The 21,100-nt window shown below is 44.6% G+C and overlaps 1 protein-coding gene across 3 annotated transcripts in view; it reads right to left on the reverse strand.

Annotated features, from left to right (window-relative positions):
• PLXNA4 (plexin A4) overlaps positions 1 to 21,100 on the reverse strand; it is a 490,888-nt gene that overhangs the window by 429,238 nt on the left and 40,550 nt on the right. For all 3 annotated transcript variants that reach the window (XM_065049321.1, XM_005509327.3, XM_065049322.1), the window contains exon 3: positions 9,824 to 10,006. In XM_065049321.1, the coding sequence (XP_064905393.1) occupies positions 9,824 to 10,006 (183 nt within the window). The remainder of the gene's footprint in view (positions 1 to 9,823; positions 10,007 to 21,100) is intronic.

Raw genomic sequence — 21,100 nt, forward strand, 5'->3', positions numbered from 1 at the left:
CAGGCTGGACGGGGCTCTGAGCAACCTGAGCTGGTGAAGATGTCCCTGCTCATGGCAGGGGTGGCACTGGGTGAGCTTTGGAGGTCCCTTCAAAGCCCAACCATTCTGTGATTCTGTGAACCACCATGCTGACATCGAGGGGCTGCCCCACACTGAGTACTCTGGCTGTCAGCAGGGAAGAGGTGGAGAAGGACTCTTCAAATTACATCTAGCCCAAAGTCGCTCATCCGAACAAAAGGAGGCACATCCCTTTTTGCCCTTTAATGAAGAGTTGGCTTATAAATCAAACCTCTTGTTCCTACACTTTGGATGTCAGTTGAGAGAAAGGCTCTTTTCTAATTGCTAAGGCCTTCTTACCCAAGCTGTGATCTCTTCTTCAACTCCAGTAGCACCCAGCCAGGAACTGATCCTCTGATCACCCCCAGAAATACCCAGTTATGGGTCACAAACTGAGCAAAGCGTCCCGTGTCTTAAACATCAATGGCAGGGAGGAAAAAGTTACTGTTAATCCAAGCATTTTCCATATGTTTCCACAGGGGTATCCACAACTTATTTCAAATTAAAGAGTTCCTAGAGGTGGGCTCGGGAAACTGTTTAAAGCAAACAGTTTTCACAGAGCAATAGCCAGAAAACAAAGCCTGAAAGGCATGAGTTTAAACTTTTAAGCAATATTTATTGCATGCACAAACGTGTATATGCACATTTTAGAATACATTTCAAATTTCAGGGGAAAAGTATGGATCTTCATCCATGGCTATTATGTTTTTGGCCCTTCTGGCCCTAGTCTGTTGTGTCTGTGTCATTTCTAGCACCTGGGAGATGAGCTAAAGGTCTGTATCCAGACACACGCAACAAATATGTCCAGAAAATTGTCCAGCTGAGACTCTCAACAAAGCTGTAGACAATGTAATGTGTGAACAGTGGGAACAAGCATCATTCATGGAACACAAACCCCATAAGCACAACAGGATGCTGTGAATGGCTTAGGAGAGAGCAAGGTGCTGAACATGGACCTTGTTGTCATGGTTAGCATGTTCACCAATGCTCGGTCTTCATCGTCTGCACCCTTTCTGCTTCCTTCTGAAAGACACAAGCTGTAAATTGCGATATCCGCGTCTCTGAACCAGAGATCAGTCATCTGGCCGAAGGGAGACGAAGGCGGCGAGACAGACGGCACAGCCGATTTTGGGCACAGATACGGCTGCAGGATGGTGAGGGGGATAGAGTGGAGGATGGTGAAAGGAAGAGATGGATGCACAGTGCCTTATCAGAGACTTGCTGTTCTTTCAACTGGCTCCCTGATAACATATGGAGCTTAATCAAATATGCAAATGATGTCCTATCTAGAGACAAGGGATACAGAGAAATAAACCCAGAGACCATGCATGAAAACAAGCTGATGAAATGAGGGAGTGGGTAGAAGGCTTCCTCTTTTTGATAAAATTATTTCAAAAGATTAAATTAAAGCAAAACTAATTAGGAGAAACGCACTTAAGCCGACTTTCCTTTAGAGGGGTCAGCAGGAAAGAGGCATTCAAATCAAAGGCAGATGCAAGAGACACTTCAAGGGCTCCCTGAAAAGTCATTATCCCAGTCAAAAGGGAAGGGGATAGAGAGGAAGAAGGAATTATGAGAGACATTTTGGCTGGGCATCCATCCGGGCATTAGATGGAGTATATGGGGAGTTAAATAGCCTCTCTCTGTCACCCTGGAGAGCAGAAGTAGCAGGCAAAGACCAAAGCTGATCACCTAATTTCCCATCAAGAGCACTTCTCAGAGAGCAGAGGGACAAAGCTGAAAGACCGGGGGGACACAGGGACATATCATGATAGGAAGAGGGGAAACATCCTCAAGTTGTGCAGAGGAGATTTAGATCAGATATTAGGAAAAATTTCTTCCCGAAAACAGCTGTGGGGCATTGGAACAGGCTGCCCAGGGCAGTGGTGGAGTCACCATCCCTGGAGGGGTTTAAAAGATGCATAGATGAGGTTCTTAGGGATATGGTTTAGTGTCAGTGTTGGGTTAATGGTTGCACTCTGTGATCTTGAGGATGTCTTCCAACCACAATGATTCTATCATTCCACATCTGCTTTATCTTGTATCCCACCCCTGCGTGGTTTCCATCAGCAGTGCAACCACGCCAGGTATTGCAGCCTGAATACTCCACGTCTTACACAGAGCTGCTGACACCAGGCAGAAATCACCTGCTGTGACAAGTGACAACCAGCATCACTGCAGACTGTCCCCTGGGAGGCTGCAGGGCCCATGGATTTCAGCAAGACAACCCACAGCAGGACACTTATCTGTCCCTTCGTATCTACTTTTGTCACTAACATCCCCCTGCCTGCACAGCACGCATCCTCAGCCCGCTGTAGGGAAACCCAGCTCAGCTGCTTTGGGACTGGAAACCTGTCAAATTCAAGCTGCAGCTTCTTAAAGGATGAGTTTGAAGAGATGACGGTACAACCTGCTGCCTTCCCTGCTGCAATGGACCCACTGGAACCCACTATTTCTCCTGGCATTGGAAATTAAAATGTACAGTGCAGTACCGACAATGCAGAATATGAAGGGATTAGACAATCATTTGCAAATCTTATTGCAGGGTCAAAATATATCTCTGAGAAAACTCTGAGGCACTGGTAAACCAGAACCTCTGAAAAAAGGGCAGCACTCAACACACACAAGCAAGGCACCCTGCAAAAGCACAGCTCAGCCAAACCCTACACACCAGAGATTGCTGAGCAGTCAGAAAGCAGAGAGGGGTGCTTGAGAGAGAGACACACAGAAAATTAATTGCACTCTACCAAGAAAGCAGGATCTAACTCTTGTTGGGAACAGAAACCTTCCTGGCAGAAAAAAAATAAATAATAATAATAATAATAATAATAATAATAATAATAATAATAATAATAATAATAATAATAATAAAAGGAGTTTTCCCACTGCAGTTAGATACTGCAGTGAGGAAACTGCAGTGTGTTACAATGGCAAGTTGTAATTCTAGTGAAGGGTTTGGAGCATAAGCAGTATGAGGAGCAGCTGAAGTCACTTGTTTTGTTCAGCCTGGAGAAGAGACTGAGGGCAGAGCTCATGGGGCTGCAGCTTCATCACAAGGGGAGCAGGAGGGCAGGGCTGAGCTCTTCTCTGTGGTGACCAGTGACAGAACCCAGGGAATGGCAGAAGATGTGCCAGGATCAGGATCAGTTAGACATGAGGAAAAGGTTCTTCACCCAGAGGTTCTAGACACTGGAACAGGCTCCCCAGGGAGGTGTCACAGCCCCAAGCCTGACAGTGTTCAAGAAGAGACTGGACAATGTCCTCAGACTCATGGTGTGAACTGTGGGGTTGTCCTTTGCAGGGACAGGAGTTGGACTTGATGATCCTCATGGGTCCCTTGCAACTCAGGACATTCTGTGATTCTAAGAGGCCCACCCACCCTCAAAGCTTCAGAGTAGCAGGGGAAGAGTGACAGCACAGCAACCTACGAACTGGATGTACAAGTTCTGCATCTTTGATTTCACCCATGGAGATCACCCAATACTTTTAGGTCATGTTGAACTCCAGTGTCACCAGCCAGTGGTTTCTACATGACCCAGTACAAATGGGTGTCACTGCCCATTGTCCACAGAGATTCCCATCATTACCCCTTTCAGGGCTGGCTGTTCGCAGACCCAACACGAGCATCAAGCATCGAGTACACCACAGTTACCAAAAATCACAGCTTTCCAAATGCTATGACCAGATAACTGAACTACTCTTCAGGCACCTAATCTGGCAAGGACTTCTCAAAGCAGGACCGTATATCAATGTAGGACACAGAAGACTGCAGCCTTCAGTCGTCAAATACAGATGGGAAACAGCATTGCTCCATCACAAGTGAGTGAAGCACTCGGACTCCCGCTGATTTCGGAAGCTGTGAGGAGAGACCAGGGTGAACAAGAACCTCTTGCAGAAACCCTCTTCCCAGCAGGAGCCAGAGCCTCAGCAGTGTGTTTTCAGAGCAGTCAAGTCCACTTGCCAAATAGTTGGGGAAAAAAATAAAATTAAAAAAAATAAAAAACCCCTGACTCTTTCAAAGCAACAGAGGGAAGGAGAAGGAAGCAGAGTTTCCCTGCTGACATTCACACAGAGCTGTCAGCAGCAGAATATCCTCCAGGGAATATCAAAACTGAGCAGGGTTTCTCAACTTGTGCATATTCAGAAACCCTCCTGCCTAGAGAAAAAGTGAGGATCCCTGTCTTTACCTGCAGTTATCACAAGACTGCAAACCTGTGCATGGCAAACCCAGGATGCTGTCATTAGCTCCAGCCCCTTGGATGGGAGGTATCAGAGAAAAGGAAGATACTCCTCTCCATATGGGTATGTCATGGTATCACTAACCCACTCAGAGCTCTATCATCTGTGGGTCTTTGCCCATCTCTTGCACCCTTTTACCTTGCTCCATTTTTTTTCAAGAAAAACTCCTTTTCATTCCTCTGTTGCCCACTCGTGGAACTTGGGAGCAACCCAGATTTGTGGAAATATTTCACACACTGCCAGTCCCACCACGATTCAGCTGCTCTCCCCTGCTCAACGGGATGAACTCTACTCTGGGAGGGGATTTCACCCCACATGTGAGGGGGCAACAACTGTGGCAAGAGGACCCATCATAACAATCAACTATTCAATGCCTTCAGACACATGGTGTGAATTTTGCGGTTGTCCTATGCAAGGACAGGAGTTGGACTTGATAATACTTGTGGGTCCCTTCCAACTCAGACACTTTATGACCCTGTGATAACAGAGCTGTAGGTTTGGGCACCCTTCAGGGTTACCTTCCTCACGCAGTCCTGACACTGCTGTAGACCAAGGTGCATCTTCTCCAAGTCACAGGTGGACTCTACCAATAGCTGTTGGTGGTTCCCATTCCCTGTTCAAGGCAGAACTGCTATGAACAAGACCATAGCACCCAACTGGAAGAGCTGTCGGCCATCTGATGGGATGGGGTAGCCACATCTATGCAGCCAAAAACAGGCAGGAGCTCAGACTCACATATACTTTCCAATCCAATTATCCATCTGAGAAAGCCAACCTTCCCCAACGCAACTGTGAGATGGGCCAAAATGACAGTCGCAAACCTGAGCTCTCAGATCCTAAAAAAATCTCCCTACGGTGTTTTGTCTGTGGATCCAAAGCAAGCACGGTCTCGAGGGTTCAGGGTAATCTAGAGGGTGGTTTGTGAAATTAGTTGATAGTGAGAACTGTGTACTAAATAGAGGTGATACCTGGTGGGAAGTGCTGGCCAGATTTCAGAGCTGTCTGATCTGAATGAAAACCTCTGCCCCGAATGGCAGTCCAAATCTAAAAAGCCCTTCAAAGACCTCAAACTGATGGGATTTTATGTAAAATGAAAAACAGGCCGCAGAGTGAAAGAATTGGTTTTTAAGCCAAATTTCTTTCTCTGCAAGGAATTTAACATAGAAAAGGCTTTGAGTAAAATATTCCAATGGAAAAAAAAATCTCGTGAGGAAGTTTCAAATAAGTGTAAATTACTACTACCGTGTTTCAAATAAACATTTTAAAAAGGACAAAGAGCTTTGTTTTGTTAGGAGTACAATTCCTAGGGCTGTTCTTGTAAACTCAAACGCCCCTTTACCCCTGTGTCTACACAGAGAATAATTGCAGGTAAGTTGTATTTCTTTGACTGGAAACTATCTGTACAAAAGCAATGACCCATAAATTAAATGCCTAGGGAAGGGCTACAAGGAATACTGAATATCGCTACGTTCCCTTAGTGATGACAGGTATTAGTGGCCATGTAATTTGGCCAGACACACCAGAAAAAAAATCCAGAACAAGCGTACAAAACCGTGCAAGGCATCTCCGTGGGTACATCTCGAGCTTTCTCCTGCCGCCAGAGTGAAGAGCTAAGCATGTAATGAGAGGAAAAGGAAATCAGTGGATGTCGGCACCTGGCTGTTTTACAGCAAAAAGTGGTTTGTAGGAAGCACAGACCCAGGAATAACTCTTATTCCCGATGGCTGGCTGCTCTGCTCTTTGCAGAGAGATGGAACAGACCTTTGTTAAACTCAAGCAAGGTTTTTTCTCCTGAAAAAAAAATCTCTAAAAATTCACAGGGGTGCTGATTGACTCACTCTGCCCATAAGGCCCACCAGGCACCCTGGGGTATATTAAATCTGTAGCTACGCTTGCCAACATGATACAGAAGATACCTAGATCTGATTAAAGCACTTCAAGAGGAAGCATTTCTCAATAAAAAATACCGCAGGAATTTTAATGCCTACAAGTGGTCAGGAGCTGGTTTTTCATCTCATCTGATTTGGGTAGTTTAGCTGTTTGATATGATCACACCTCACAGTCTTTAGAGCCTTAATTTTCCCCAACAGCTCTTTGAGTAAACTAAACATTTCTTAGCTTATGCAGGAGGGAAAATGAGGTGTGGAGGCACACCAGGAGTTTCTAGTAGAGCAAAGAACTGAACCTGAATGTCTCCCAACTCACCCATCCCTAGGCCACATTTATTCAACCCCAAGATGCCACCAGAACCATCAGGCCCTTAATCTGTGGGCCACCCTTCTCCATCCCCAAGATATCACCCATCAGGTCTTTAATCCAAGGTTTCTATACATGAGATACAAACAGGGGGAATTTTTCCTTTTTCATAGCTCTGCATTTTTATCCTATTTATATCTTCATTCTGCAGGGCCAGGCTGTGCTGTGGACAAGCCGGCAGAATCGGAGGGCCTGTTTCTACAGCACATTATTCAGTGCCTTCCCGTTGGTCTGCACATGTAGCCACGTGAATAAGCGAGGGTTGCAAAAATGTATTTAGCCTGGGGCAATGAAATAGCTGGGGCTAACCTTGTCATTCTGTTTCACTCACTCTTTTCCTACCCTATCTCTATCTCAGTTTTTCCTTTTCTTTCTCTCTTTGTTGTCTTGGTTACATGGGCAGATTCCTGATATGCTGCTAGTTTTCATTTTAATGATATGTCCTGTAAAGCACAATATTTTACTTCAGCTGTGTGTGCCACTGGATAAATTTCTTTGACATATGCGATATTTGTATATCAACTAACAGATATTGCTTTATGACTGTGGGTATTTTGCAACGTATTCACCGATTGCATGCATCAAAATCTGATACACAGGCTGCATCTTTCGTATATAAAAATACACACAGAGAGAAAAAGACTGAAACTGCAGGAAAAATAAGGAAAGTTTCTCCAAAACCACCTTGTAATTACTTGCAGGGAGTCTTGCAATGACTGAGTAGATCCTGGTATCTTGAAGATAATCTAGTAACTCCTCTCGTCATGCTATTCAAGATATTTCACCAAGTAGCTGCGCTGCACCAGGAGAAAGAGCGACACGTACCATGCATGGTAACACTCAGCAAGCAGAGGGGAAAAAAGGCAAAAAAAAAAGAGAAACAGAATAAAGAAAAGACAGTTTCTGGGCTTTGTCCACTGGTACACAGAGTTTCGTCTACTCCTGGAAAACTTATTCCAATTTACCCATAGGCATTTTTCTTAAAACATCAATCAAGCTTCATGCTAACGTAATGGATTTCGCTGGAGTTGCAATATCAATTCAGTATTTCCCTTGCTTCCTATTCAAAAGCACCTGATTGATGAGCCAAGATGGAAAAAAAAAGAAAAGGAAAAAGCTTCTAAAGGCCCGTGAAGCCTTTGCAGGGACTAAGGTGTGTCAGGTGAAAATTCTGGGTGCCAAACCAGCCCTCTGTGTCACTCTGAGGGGAAAACAGGGTGGTGTCCTGGGCTCAGATACCCCCAGGAGGACAGGCAGTGATTGCACAAGTCTCAGCAAGGATGGGACTGAACCTCCAGGAACTAAAGGTTTCCACAACCTGGATCAACTGGTCCAAAACAACCACACGTGCTCTGGGGAGCCCCATTCTCCTCCTCATTCTACCCCTCTGGTGGAGACTTATTCATCCAAGGAAAATCTCAGCCTGAGACTCCAGTTCTCCAACACATGGACTCAACACACTATCTCAGGCAGAATATTCAGCACGTTAGGAAAAAAGGGAATAAAACAAAGCTTTCTCAAATTACATCAGCCAGCTCAGCTCCCCTCTTCTCATTCTTTACCCTATAAGGCTTTCCCTGCTCTCTACCACATTCCGTACAGCACTAAATGCTTTCTCTCCTATTTTACCCTATTAAAGGGACTCAGATCATGGATTCTGCAGTGTGACCTGTAAAGGCAAAGACAGAGCTGTGTCTGAGTTTGCATCTCCTAAAGCCAAAATAAAAAAGCAAAAGCTTGTGAGTGCAGGGAGGCAGTAGTCACTCTTAACCATTTAAGTCTTTTGAATATTTACCACTCAGATCTCAGCTACCTCATTTTTTCCCCCCCACAAGAGACTGACTGGAGAACTAAACAGTTTATTATAATATCACAGATGACAGGGAAGCAAAACCTAATTAGTCAAGGGAGGAGATTATTTTTATTACAACTGTTTAAAAAACTATTTGGCTCCTTTTCCACACGTTTGAATAGTCTGTTAAAAAGTAAAATAAAACCTCCTTTCCAAAACATCAGGAGCCTTTCCTCTGTTGAACAAAGCCAGAGACATTTGCCAGTGAGTAGGATTCTGTTCCCTTTACAGACCTTCCTGTGCACAGGGGCATTGCCATCTGAATTTGCAATGCTGATTTTCCTTTTAAGTGAAGAAATGGGTAGAGGAACAAAATCGGAGCACTCAGACCGTCCTTAAGACCATAGATAAATAAATTACTCCCTTTCTTCCCTTCTCAGCCTGTCCCATCCACAAGCCATAATGAGTCACTTTTCCATAGCTCCTTCCTCTCCCCAACCTGGAACTTTCTTCTTTGCAAAAGGAATTCAAAGAGGAATAAACATCCAACCCTCAAGGCTCTGCACAACCTCACCTCACAGCTTCTCACCCATCTCAGTCATTATGGCAAAGCCACAGTCTCCTCACACATTTAATATTTTTCAACACTCCTGGGTCATTCAGACAAACTGGCACACAGCGCGGTTGAAATGGAGATGATGCCCATCATTAGCATGAGAAGGTCACTTCTAATACCTCTTGTTGCCTTGAGAAAACCATAGGTAGATAATTCTCAGCTTCCACCTCTCAAGAATCTCTACTATTGCCTTACATGGCAAACTACAGAGCCACAGCCATCCAACAGACATATTTTTAGTGAGAACACACAGTAAGGAATATAAATACACTCTTTACTGCATTTGGGTTTATGTGGTATCCACCATAAACATAATGCTCATTATCGTTCAAGACACAGCTTTCTTTTGATAAGAACTCTCTTCCTCCAGTACGAGCACCCAGCCTGACCTAAAAAGAGCAACCGTTAATCCCGCGCTGGGCTCGTGGTAAAATCACAGTCTAGTCACATTGCTCTGAAGAAAGATTCCCAGAGCATGAATCCCCTTTCTTAACAAACTTCAGCCACAGGCAGTTTTTCTCCACCATGCACAGATACCCTGTGATCAACTGCTTAATTTAGAGATGGTCCAAACACAAGAATATTCTGTTGGATGTAAACGGCATCAAGTCCATCTGTGGTTTGACTTCAGAAAAATTCATTTACTGATGAACAACAGTTTGGAAAAAGGATTTTATCCTTTCCCACATCAGCGCTATCCCTCAAGGCTGAAAAACATTTTTTTTTGCCAACCGAAATAACATTTGCTATCCTTGAAATAAGTGATGAGCCTTAGCATAAGGACTGCACTCACACTCAACGCAACATTGCAAATGTCCATGAGAACTTGAAAATCTGAGTTAGAGGACCACATTAGGTCTTACCTTCTTGAGTTTCCCACTCTTGGTGCCCACAAAAGCCAGGGAGTGGTTCTTGTAGACGTAGGCAATCACAGATGTCATTCTGTCTCCATCCTCTGTGAAAATGGGGAGTCCTCGTACCATGGATGATACTCCCAAGGGGGCATTCATATCCAGGCCACAGAAATTGTCATCAATTGTTAACAGCTATTAAAAGAAAAAAAAAGGAAAATGTGTGAAAAAACAAAGCCACTGATTCTTTAGCTATTTGGAAAGTATCCATCCAAGCAGGGACACCATTGTATAACGTTTTAATTTTATAATTCATGCAGCTTATAATTCAGGGCAGACAAGTCAATGACAGAAGCAGAACTGGAGAAATACAGAGGTGGAAAATATTTGTCCAAAGTTGTGTGATGAGTTACAGACAAAAGAAGAACGGGAAACTTGCTTCTCTTGAATGACAGCCCAGCAGGATACATTACGTTAAGCCTTTTTCCTACTGTTTTACCAGTCAGTTTTACCAGTCAAGACCTAGCAATCAAAGACAAAGCCTGCTGAAAATGTCTTAAACACATCTAGTTCTGTCAAAAAAAAAAAAGTTATGCACATCGTTCCCATGGGATTCAGAATAAGAAAGACTGAACTAAATCTTTACTGGCAAATAAAATAGACCATGGCCTGCCCTCTGGCCCTGAGACTCAATAGTAAAGCCCACATCTATGAAACCCAAATAATCACTCCCCTCCTATCAGCAAATCCTGTAGCATCATCCACACTACACCTTGAAAATCACAGTCCCCCAAGGCCTGTCCAAGGATTGTCTGGGCAAGGCCTGGTCAGACCAGGCCAAATCTGAAGTAAGGACCATGCTAAGGGTTAAACACTATACATGGTGTCTGGATACACTCCCATTCCTGGGGTTAGTTTGACCATATAGTCCTGGGTCCTTTCCTCAAACTGTTTGACCTGGGCACTAAATCCTGCTGGGTCTCCATTTCTTCATCACAAAATTGAGATTATCCCCATTTATTCTTCTTACTGGGCTACTGTAACTCACTGAAGTTCTTTGGAGAGAATTGAAGACTTCACAGCTGTTTCGGGAGTTTTCCAGCATTTGTTGGAGATGATACCCATGAACTTCTAGCAGGCAAAAGGTTCTGTTCATTAATGTTGCTGCCTAAGCTCTAACAGATTGGATATTAGGAAAAAATTCTTCATGGAGAAGGCTGTGAAGCAGTGGAACAGGCTGCCGAGGGCAGTGGTGGAGCCACCATCCCTGGAGGTGTTTAAAAGGCGTTTAGATGAGGTTCTTAGGAACATGGTTTAGTGCTAGAGTTAGGTTATGGGTGGACTCGATGATCCTGAGGGTCTCTTCCAACCAAAATGATTCTATGATTCTAACACCTATTGCATTTGAACTCAACAGGCTTGTCATCACACAGATGTTCCACTGGGATCTTTGCATATGAACACGCTGCCTCTGAGGGCATTTCTTTGGTCTTCAAGGGAATCACAAAAGTGCAGCAGCAGAACAGTATGGACAACTCCATACTTAATCCAGCACCTAGACAGTAAGGGAGGCTAATACAGGTTGCCAATATGAAGATCTCCCCAGAATAAGCTGAATAAAGCTGAAGCTCCAAATATCACTGTACACAATTGCCAAAGCTGTTAGACTTCATTAACTTCACTGAGACCACTCACAAATTACAAGTTAAGCACCTGCTTAAAATGTTTTGCTGGACTAAGGCCTAGAAAGGCAACAATTACTTGTACAGGAAGGTTGCCTAGTTTTTCTATATCAGTAATAAAGGACCATGACACTTTTCTTTGTCTGAGCTCACATCTTCCTGCAAGCATGGCTAAAATACATACCGCTCCTTGCTTGAGTTCACAAGCAGTAAAAACCTGAGAGTTGATTCATTTTATCCTCACCCAGCAATTACAGGGAATAATTATGGATGATTTTACTGAATGGAAAAATAATGTGCCCTAAATGTATTTATAAACACATAAAACCTATGAGGGATTCAAACAGCCATTAGTAAGGAACAGCTAACCTGAGCTCTGGCCTGCAAGAGTCATTAGTGTTTGTGAACTGCCCTTTCAGAGCTAAAACATCAGCTCAAAGAGCAATTACAGATCAGATCAACAGCCTCCATGAGCAGCAGACAGGATGTTTCTTGTCTACAATGCCAGCACAAAGTCTAAGATAAATCTTCATCCCAGCTCTAAAGGCCAAATTCATCTGAGGTATAGGACCACCGTGCTGATGGCTACGCTTCAGAGAGGCAGGACACCCCCACTGACAGCACAACTTGTAAAAACTCAGTGTTTCTGTCGATAATGAGAACACGTACAGCTTCGTTACACAGGTCAGGATGGAAAAGCTGCAGCCTGATTACTCAGGAAGTACAAAGGTGTTTGAAGCAGCGAGTTTACTCAGATCTTTCTGCAAGACATGAGATACTGACTGTCAGAGATGAGCTAGCGAGAGGAGCAGTGTGTTGGTCTGATGAAGCGTGACAAGCCTTCTGTTCACCAATTCATTACCCAACACACTGTGGATGGATCCCTGGTGTATGGACCCCTGGTGTGGGATCCATCTGACCTGGCTTTAGCCATGTGAAATCTAACCAAGTAGCCTACAGCAGCCATCTAAACTACTTCCATAATGAATGGAAGAAAGGAGATATGTCAGAGAACAAGCCAACCAATCAACCTTGTAATGCACTGGGTTACCTTCTGACAGAGCCAGTTGGTTGCAAAAGGACTCCAGATGATTCACTCAGCCTAACCATCTAACGTTAAGATATATCATGCTTTGAACATGAGGCTGGACTGTATGACATCTTAAGGTCCCTTCCAACCTGGATCACCTTTTGGATGAAGGATCTGAGAAAAATCCAGGTATTGAAGTCAGGCCCACTTTGGGTAGAAACTCTTCAGCTTTCAAATTAACATGATCTGTGTAACAAGGCTATAATAAAACTGTGTATGTGCCTCACTCGAACTGACAGTCTGGCAGAGAAAAGAGTTGTTTCAGACTGAGAACAAGAAATTCCTGAGTCTTCTACAAATAGCAAAAAGAGTCACAAGAGAAAGCCCTGCTTTGTCACAGCTTTAAAGGGAAACAAGGAATCAGAAACAGCTCTCTTCACCACCAAGAGGATGAAAAACTCAATACTGCCAACAAATGTCTTACCTAAGGTCCAGTGTATGAAGCTCCATCTCAAACAAGAAATGCCTCCAACACACTCCTCTCCCTACAGCACAGTCCAACTGCTCTAGCTGAAGCACTTGGAGACCAGAAAGGACCCATGCAACACACTGTATCAACAGCAAGGCTGCATTAGCTAGAATATATGATTACTGTAGATGTAAATCAGACCTCACACAACCAGAATAAACCCCCATCTTCTCTGAGACCCTACACAGAAATAGAGCCAGAGATCCCAGCATCAAGCACAATAACCTGCAGCTGATCCACAGCACAGCTGCAACTTGTTGAGACTTAATTAATCCAGTTGTCACAGGTTAGGTCCTCCTCCATCAGACTGGTCCCAGCTCCAGCTGAACTTAATGAGGCTGATGTCATGGTCTTCACACATACAGAAAAGAAAAAGACAAAAGAAAAAAAAAAAGACAAAGCCCTAAATTTAAGCCCATTTATTGATTCTTATTTCCCTGAGATTATCTGCAGTAGGACATATCCTTATAAGAAGGGCTTATAAGAATGATAGGGACAGACTTTTTAGTAGGGTCTACAGTGATAACACAAGGCAGAATGGTTTAAACTTAAAGAGGGGAGATTCAGACTAGACATAGGGAAGACAGTTTTTACACTGAGGATGGTGAAACACTGGCCCAGGTTGCCCAGAGAGGTGGTGGATGAACCATCCCTGGAGACATCCCCGGCCAGGCTGGATGGGGCTCTGAGCAACCTGAGCTGGTGAAGATGTCCCTGCTCATGGCACGGGGGTTGGAGTAGATGACCTTGAAAGGTCCCTTCCAACCAAATCATTCTGTGGTCCAAGGACCAGGATGAAGTTGAAGAGTAGAATTAGCATTTTCTCTTACATGACACAGTTCAGATGAGATCAAGGACCATCACAGCACACTCTGGCCTCTAAAACACAGTAGATAAGTCTGTGATGTCCACTCACACGCTGTTTTGTGGGTGACGGAGAAGCAATCGCAGACTTGTGGTTTAAGATGTAGACAGCCATCCCCCCAAGAATAGGAACAAGGCCAGCAAGCCACACACCACATTTAAGATATTTGGGTTATTTCCTCTGGGGATCATCTACAAAAAAATGCCAACAAGCAAAATCCTACAAATAAACATCACCCGGCTTCTGTGCAGCTGTGGCTCTCAGCTGCACACATGCCTTTGTAAAGACAGAAATACAGTCATCTTCTTCAGCAAAGAGAAACACGTAAGGAAGTTGGGATTTATGATGAAAGGGTCAGGAGTTGCAAGCACAGGTTTATTTTCAATTCCAGACACTCCTCGCAGCAATATAAAGTAGCCACGTTAAACTCTCTGGAGCTTCTCTGCTTGGCAATTTCACGTTAATGACTTTCCAGAATGAAAGCGGAGGTGAGGACATGAATTCACTCTGCTTGCAACACCACTGCCACACCAGCTGGGATATCAGGGAGAGGCAAAGGGAAGATCTAAAGAGGCAGGAATGGGATTAGCAATTCTCTCATCCTGAGCAGTTAAAATCTAACCCAGAAATTCACAGCACAATCTGTGGGTCACTCAGAAGGGAAGTGGAACATTGCGGTTGAGACATTCGACTGGAGTCAATCAGTTCATCATCCCACACCAGATTCCCACCTGCAAAAGAGGGAATATTACTTACCACCCCTCTACCCCAGGGAAGCTGCTAAACACAGGTTCATAAGGTGCTTTACATATCCAGAATATCTTCATGTGAGAATGATTGGCAGCTCCCAGGGCATAAATGCCCTCCCGAGTCCCACCAGCTGCCTCTCTATCTTGGGCTGATGTGCAGGGGGAAGCCAGGTGGTGAGAGGTCTGGTGTGGTCCTGCCACCGCTCCCTGCATCGGCAACCAGAGGGATCATCTGCAGCCGTGACACCGTGGCCAAGTGTCACATTCAACAGCGAAATAGGAAGGATGTGTAAAAGAATGGGCCTAATTTACAGAAGGATTCTGGCAGGCATCTGCCTTCTCCAGGATTAAGCCTATCAAATAAATAATTAACACATCCAAGTCCTCCTGGAGAAGATGGTTTTACAAGGCTGGTGCTGTCTCAGTCCCTTTGGGATTTGCTGAGCCCCCAAAACCCCCAAACTCAGCAGAAGGGCTAGAGCTCTGATTACGACACCTCCTTCATCTTCATCTGATTCCCCAGCAGAAGCAAGTACTTTGGCATTGTGCAAAGGGCTGAAGCACCAGATATTAGGGGGACAGTGCAAACAGTGCTCACAATAAACTGTAATTTTCCCTTAAACATCTGCTTTAGCAATTTGCTTCTGAAACAACCCTAATAATCAAATAGACCCTAATCCATATTTTGGGAAAAGCTTCAATAAAGGATTAGCCACCCCTCGTTCCTCCTTGCTTTCACTATGGTGAAATCTTCCTCCCCAATCAAAGCACCAGGGCCTTTTTCCAGATAATCTCAGCAGGCTCCAAAGCAATTCCACAGACTCACTAGGGATGAAGTCTGTCCCAATGGCCACGTCTTGCCTTTGATTTACAGCTAATACCTAACAGCCCTGTCTTCATACAGTGGCAGGTACTTGGCTTCTCACTCTTGTTATCTCAGGCTTGGCTACATCACCCGATGGAAGAAACGCATACATTACAGATGTCTGTGCTGCCAGCAGCTCGGGGAGCCAACGGCAATAAGAAATCAAGAGTAATATGTATTTGACTCTTTGCAAGGTCATTTCCATCACTTCACTATGAGATCTTCTTTCCCTCCTGACTGCAAGGGCTGAGCTTCCTGGTGAGCGTGGACATGTATCCTATTCAGAAGGATGCTTAAAAATCTAGAGGCAGGAGCCCTAGGAACTTCACAGTACCTGAAGAGATACAATCTAGGTCTAGATCACCTGGTGCAGGGATAAACCTTAAATACTTATTTAACAGAGCTGCAAATGGTGGAAACCATCTCTCTGCCACAGGTCTCTAAACTCCAACTGCAGCAGTATGGTACCCAAGGCTTGTGTTTCTCCTGTTTGCCTGTGCACATCCTCTTGATGATGGGCTTCAGTGCTCAGTGATCTTCTGGTTAGATGCTCGTTTGCCTACCCCTGGCATTAGTATCTTTCCTTCCTTAAGCTGGATTGGCTCTGTCTCTGACGTTCTGAGGGTGATGATAAATGAAGGTGGTAAAATACTGGAAGAGGTTGCCCCATCCCTGGAGACATCCCAGGCCAGGCTGGATGGAGCTCTGAGCAACCTGATCTGGGTGAAGATGTCGCTGCTCAGGGGTTGGACTAGATGAGCTTTGAAGGTCCCTGCCAACCCAAACTATGCTATGATTCTATGATTCCTGCTGTGTCTCTGCTCCTGGCCGTGCTGTCTCCGAGTTTATCTTCTGACTCCTCTGAAACCAGTGGACTTTGGTTCATCCAACCACAATCTGTGCTGCGAACATCAGCAGAAACATCATATTTCAGCCGATTGGCCGTATCCAGCTATGAGGTCCTAATGCAAGATGAAGATAGTACCTCTGACTTTCATCTCATGCCACATCATTCCTATAATTTAATGCCTGTTTCTGCCCTCCCCACCACATGCATTCCTGACAGCGGGTCACAAAAAGGCTGCAGGCTTGCCCAGTGGGCATGTGTGGCTGTAGACCTTTGTCATCTGCAATTCAAAACCACAGGGAAATTTTGTGGACAAAAAGATGGGAACCCTGGGCCACCAACCCAAGATAGCACAGATCACCAACCAACCCACTCTTCAGTGGTTAACCTACAGTCTAACAACACACAGAAATATCCATTGCCATTTCCCCACTGCGCTCTGTGATATAATGGAAGCTGAATAAAGAACCGGCATTTGGAAATACATTATAATTGCACACACTTTTCGCTTGTGCAACCACAGCAATGGTTACCACGCAATTACATGTCACCATATACAAATGACAGTGCCGTTACAGTAACTTTACCAATTAGAGGGAAATTGGACCTGCTATGCTAAGATGTTTTTATTCAAACATAATTCAGGAACGCAAGAACAGAGGGGAAAGTTACTCAAATTGACTAGAACTGGTGCAGGCATTTGGGTTTTAGGTCTTTAGTTTAAGCATCAGTTCAAGGACTGGTGTCAAGTTTCGAGAGTGCTGCAGAATCTTAATGTAGTACAGACTTTTTTATGTCTGTATTTATGTTCCTGCTGTACTGTGAGCATAAGGCTTCCCAACAGTATATAGCATGTACCTCCACGTCGTAAAATTTGCAATTTCCTGAAGAGGAGGCTGCCTTTTTACAGAGAGCAACAGGTTTCTTTAGTCTTCAGGCCTTTTGCTCAGCAGAGCTGGTTGATTATTAGCAAGAAGTAATTGTTGCTATAAATTTAGCATCCTCTAAGTCCCGACTTTCTCAATTATTAGTGTGCCGTAAGATGCACACAATGCACACTGGTTAGTGAGCCCCTAAAATTTTCTAGACCCCAAGACTGCAAAAACCTAAGCGATACTGGCATTAAATTTTCTTTTCTTCTTACTGCAGACCTTGGAGATGTAGATCACAGATCACTGCTGACCCCATGTCACAGCCCCAGAGCCCACAGCACCTGCAAATGCCTTTCAGCCCTTGGTTTGTTCTCAAACTCTTGTTCCCAATTTTGCTACACACGTTGCCTTACACAGGACTGGTCAGCAGTGGCATTTCTGATCTGGAAGCAGCACTGAGGTATCAGAAAGAAACAGCTCATGCCCCCATGAAGGAAAGTCCAAGACTGACTATCCAGAGAAGCACATCATAGATACTAAATATGCAAGTCTGTCCTCAGCAAAACATGTTTGATTCTTGGCCATTTGCATAGAAGACACTCCTACTATTACAAATGAAGGTGCAATTAAGGAACCAGCCTGAAACACCAGCAGGTTGATGAATCCATGTTACCGCTACCAGTTTCACCATGTCCTTCAGCTCCTACATCAACTTCACCTCCAAGTGTCTGCCAGTAGAAGCAGTCACACTATGTCAAAATAAAGAAGGCAAGGTGCAGAACAGACTCAGACACTTGGGAATATTTTTCAGTGGGATATTTATGCTCTCTATGTTTGGATATTGTAATTTAAGTGATATTTCAAGTGCTTTGGTTAGAGCCCAAGGATCTAATACAGGCAGAGAAGGAGGACAGTACCTCCATTGCAATACAGAGTGTTAAGCCATGAGAGTGCAAACACCCAAACATCACCGTGTCAGCCTAATCTCCCTTTTTCATAAGTAATTTCCACCTCTTCACCAAGCTGTGCTGCTGGGCTGCAAATCAGATCCCGCAGGTGTGTGGTCTCTGAGGTTTGTCCCCTCACAGGTGGCAACTGTACCTACAAACAAGAAGGATGGATGGGACCTGAAGAGCAGCATACATGACTAAAAGGAAGCTGAAGTTCTTCTGCCATCCCATAAACTTCTCCTTGCTGGCTCAGAGGCTGGAGGATCATAGGGATGAGGCACTGAAGGATAAACAGAGGAATATGATCTCTGCAGCTCTCAGCTCAATGCTTTCCCTGAGCTTTAAAAAATTGACTTAAAATTTTTCGCACCCCCCCGAAAAAAAAGGAGATTATTGAGCATGGAGCCTCTGCTTTTGAAACTGCCATGGTCTATTGGGTAAATAAGCATTTAGGGATTTTTCAAAAGTGAAGTATTGATCAAATAAGCGGCTAGAGCTCTTCTGTAAAACATATTCCAGCAGCAAAGCTGTTAACGCACCTGAAATACAGCAGCACTGACTTCCCCTGGTACTGCTGTAGCTGAGATGGGGAGTAAGAGTCCCAGAGAGAGAAAATCTTAGGTGAAAAGGGTTTTCTGTGCAGACAGAATGACACCTTTGAGAGAAGAAGAAGCGCTTGTCAGACGCTGTGTTTTATCCTATCATTGCATTACCATGATTGGCGGCCAAAGGTTGTCTATAGAAAAATTCCTGGAAACATCAATTGCAGTGATGGAAGAGGTGTAAGAAGAGACTGGAGCTCTGTCCTCTGTCAGCTGTGCCCCATAATCCTGAGCATCCTTGCTGTAACATGGCTTTCTCTCATGCGTCTCCATCCAACAGAGACACCTAACAAAGAGATGTTCCCTTCTCCAGATTACAAACCATCCTGTCCATCTTCCCCAGGCAGACAGCCAAACCACAGGGCCCTTCTAAGGTCTCCACAGCAATATCACTTCTCTCTGTTGCATGCAACACTGAAGGTGTAGGATCCTTCTTTTGCCGACCTGTCCTCCTGGTCACAGACAATGTGCCTGGCCCATTATCTCCCAGTTATCTCCCAATATCTACAACTACGTGAAAGAAGGTTGCAGTAAGGGTGGTTGCTTTCTGCTCCCAAGTAACAAGCGGTAGGATGGGAAGAAATGGCCTCAAGTTGCACCAGGGTGGGCTTTGATTGGATGTTATGAAAAATTTCTTCATGGAAAGAGTTGTTGAGCATGGGTTGTTGAGCAGGCTGCCCAGGGCAGTGCTGGAGTCACCATCCCTGGAGGGGTTGAACAGATGCAGAGATGAGGTTCTCAGGGACATGGGGTAGTGCCAGTGTTGGGCTAACGGTTGGACTCAATGATCCTAAGGGTCTCTTCCAACCAAAACAATTATATGATTTTAATAATTACTGGCAGCAGAATGGTTAAACCAGCATTTCTGGAACATTTCTGGCAGCTGCCCGGAACCCCTCATTCCTATTCCAGTGACGCACACCAGCACCTTGCCGAATGGAGTCCAGCTGCCTCCCCTGTGCCGGCACCACCAGAGATTCTCCACTGAATCACAATTACTCTAATTATTATTTTGTTACGCAGGCAAAAATTATCATTTGGGCTGCAAAGTGCCACGCGCACCAACAGCGCTATACAAATTAAGCAACAACGCTGCTTTGCATGCAGGCGACACCTTCGCCCGGAGACCCCAGAGTCGCTTAAAAGCATTAATTAAGCCTCACCACGGTCCTACAAAGGTAAGCTAAGTGTTATAATGAACGACATGTATGTGATGTTGCTCTTCAGCATGGGGAAATTGAAAAAGCTCGTCTGGGTATGAGAGGCCCTGGCTTGCTCACCAAATAACGGGGAGATGTGCCGAGCTCCAAGGCTGCGGTATCAGGGAGAACTGAGATGTGTCACATCCTATTGAATCACAGAAAATGAATTTAAAGAAGCCTGGTTATCAGCTTAAACAATGAACTGAAGCACTCGAGGCCTGAAAAGAAAAATCTCCCATGTGCTGCCTCTATCTGTGCGGATCTTGGTACTTGAGGAATTCAGAGCACTTGTGTCAGCCGGGTATAAATTCACTCAAGCCATTAAGCTCAAACTCCTTTTGCATCTGAAATGCAAAATGCTGCAGCCGGCCCTCAGAAGAAGGGACAAAATTAGAATGACAGCCCTGTGTTTCTTGGAGTGGGATCCCCACCAATAGCCCCTACCCATCGACAAGTCCTGGGTCATTCTCTCATTAAGACAAGCACATTTTTATTATTCCCTTCTGCACGTTCCCTCGCTCTGCCTCTCCCACTCTCCCTCTGTGTCTAAATATGCGCCTGGCTAATATCGCTTGTTTACAGGATAAATCAGCTGAACAAATCCTATTATACATTGGAACACTGACAACGGCGGGGTAATGACATTGAAACAGGGAAAATGTGATGTTGTTCCTACTGATCTAATGTCACCCACATGCTCTATCAGCGATGCCAGCTCCAATACTGCATGGAGGAAAGAGAGATCTCTGTGTCTTTCTGTGGTGCCACAATTTAGCTGCATATATAACTGGGTGTCTTGCCATTCCTGCATCTCTTTAAATATTTTAAATATTATTAAAATCTGCACCATAAAGCAGAAAATATTGGGGGCTAAAATGTTTACTGGCAACTGGGTGCTGGTGACACAGGGAAGATGTCAAGTCCAACCTATTGTGTAGTTATCTGCAGGAGAAAAATGCAACAAAGGTTGGCATTTCAGCAAGCCACATTCGTCCACTTACTGACGTTTATCTGTGCAATGTAGCAGAGATGAAGAGAAGGATGATTTGGACGTAAATGTGTGTACGACACCCAGGTTCTGTCTCCATCCTAAAAT

Source organism: Columba livia, chromosome 1 (genome assembly GCF_036013475.1).
Source record: "Columba livia isolate bColLiv1 breed racing homer chromosome 1, bColLiv1.pat.W.v2, whole genome shotgun sequence".
Classification (NCBI taxonomy): Eukaryota; Metazoa; Chordata; class Aves; order Columbiformes; family Columbidae; genus Columba; species Columba livia.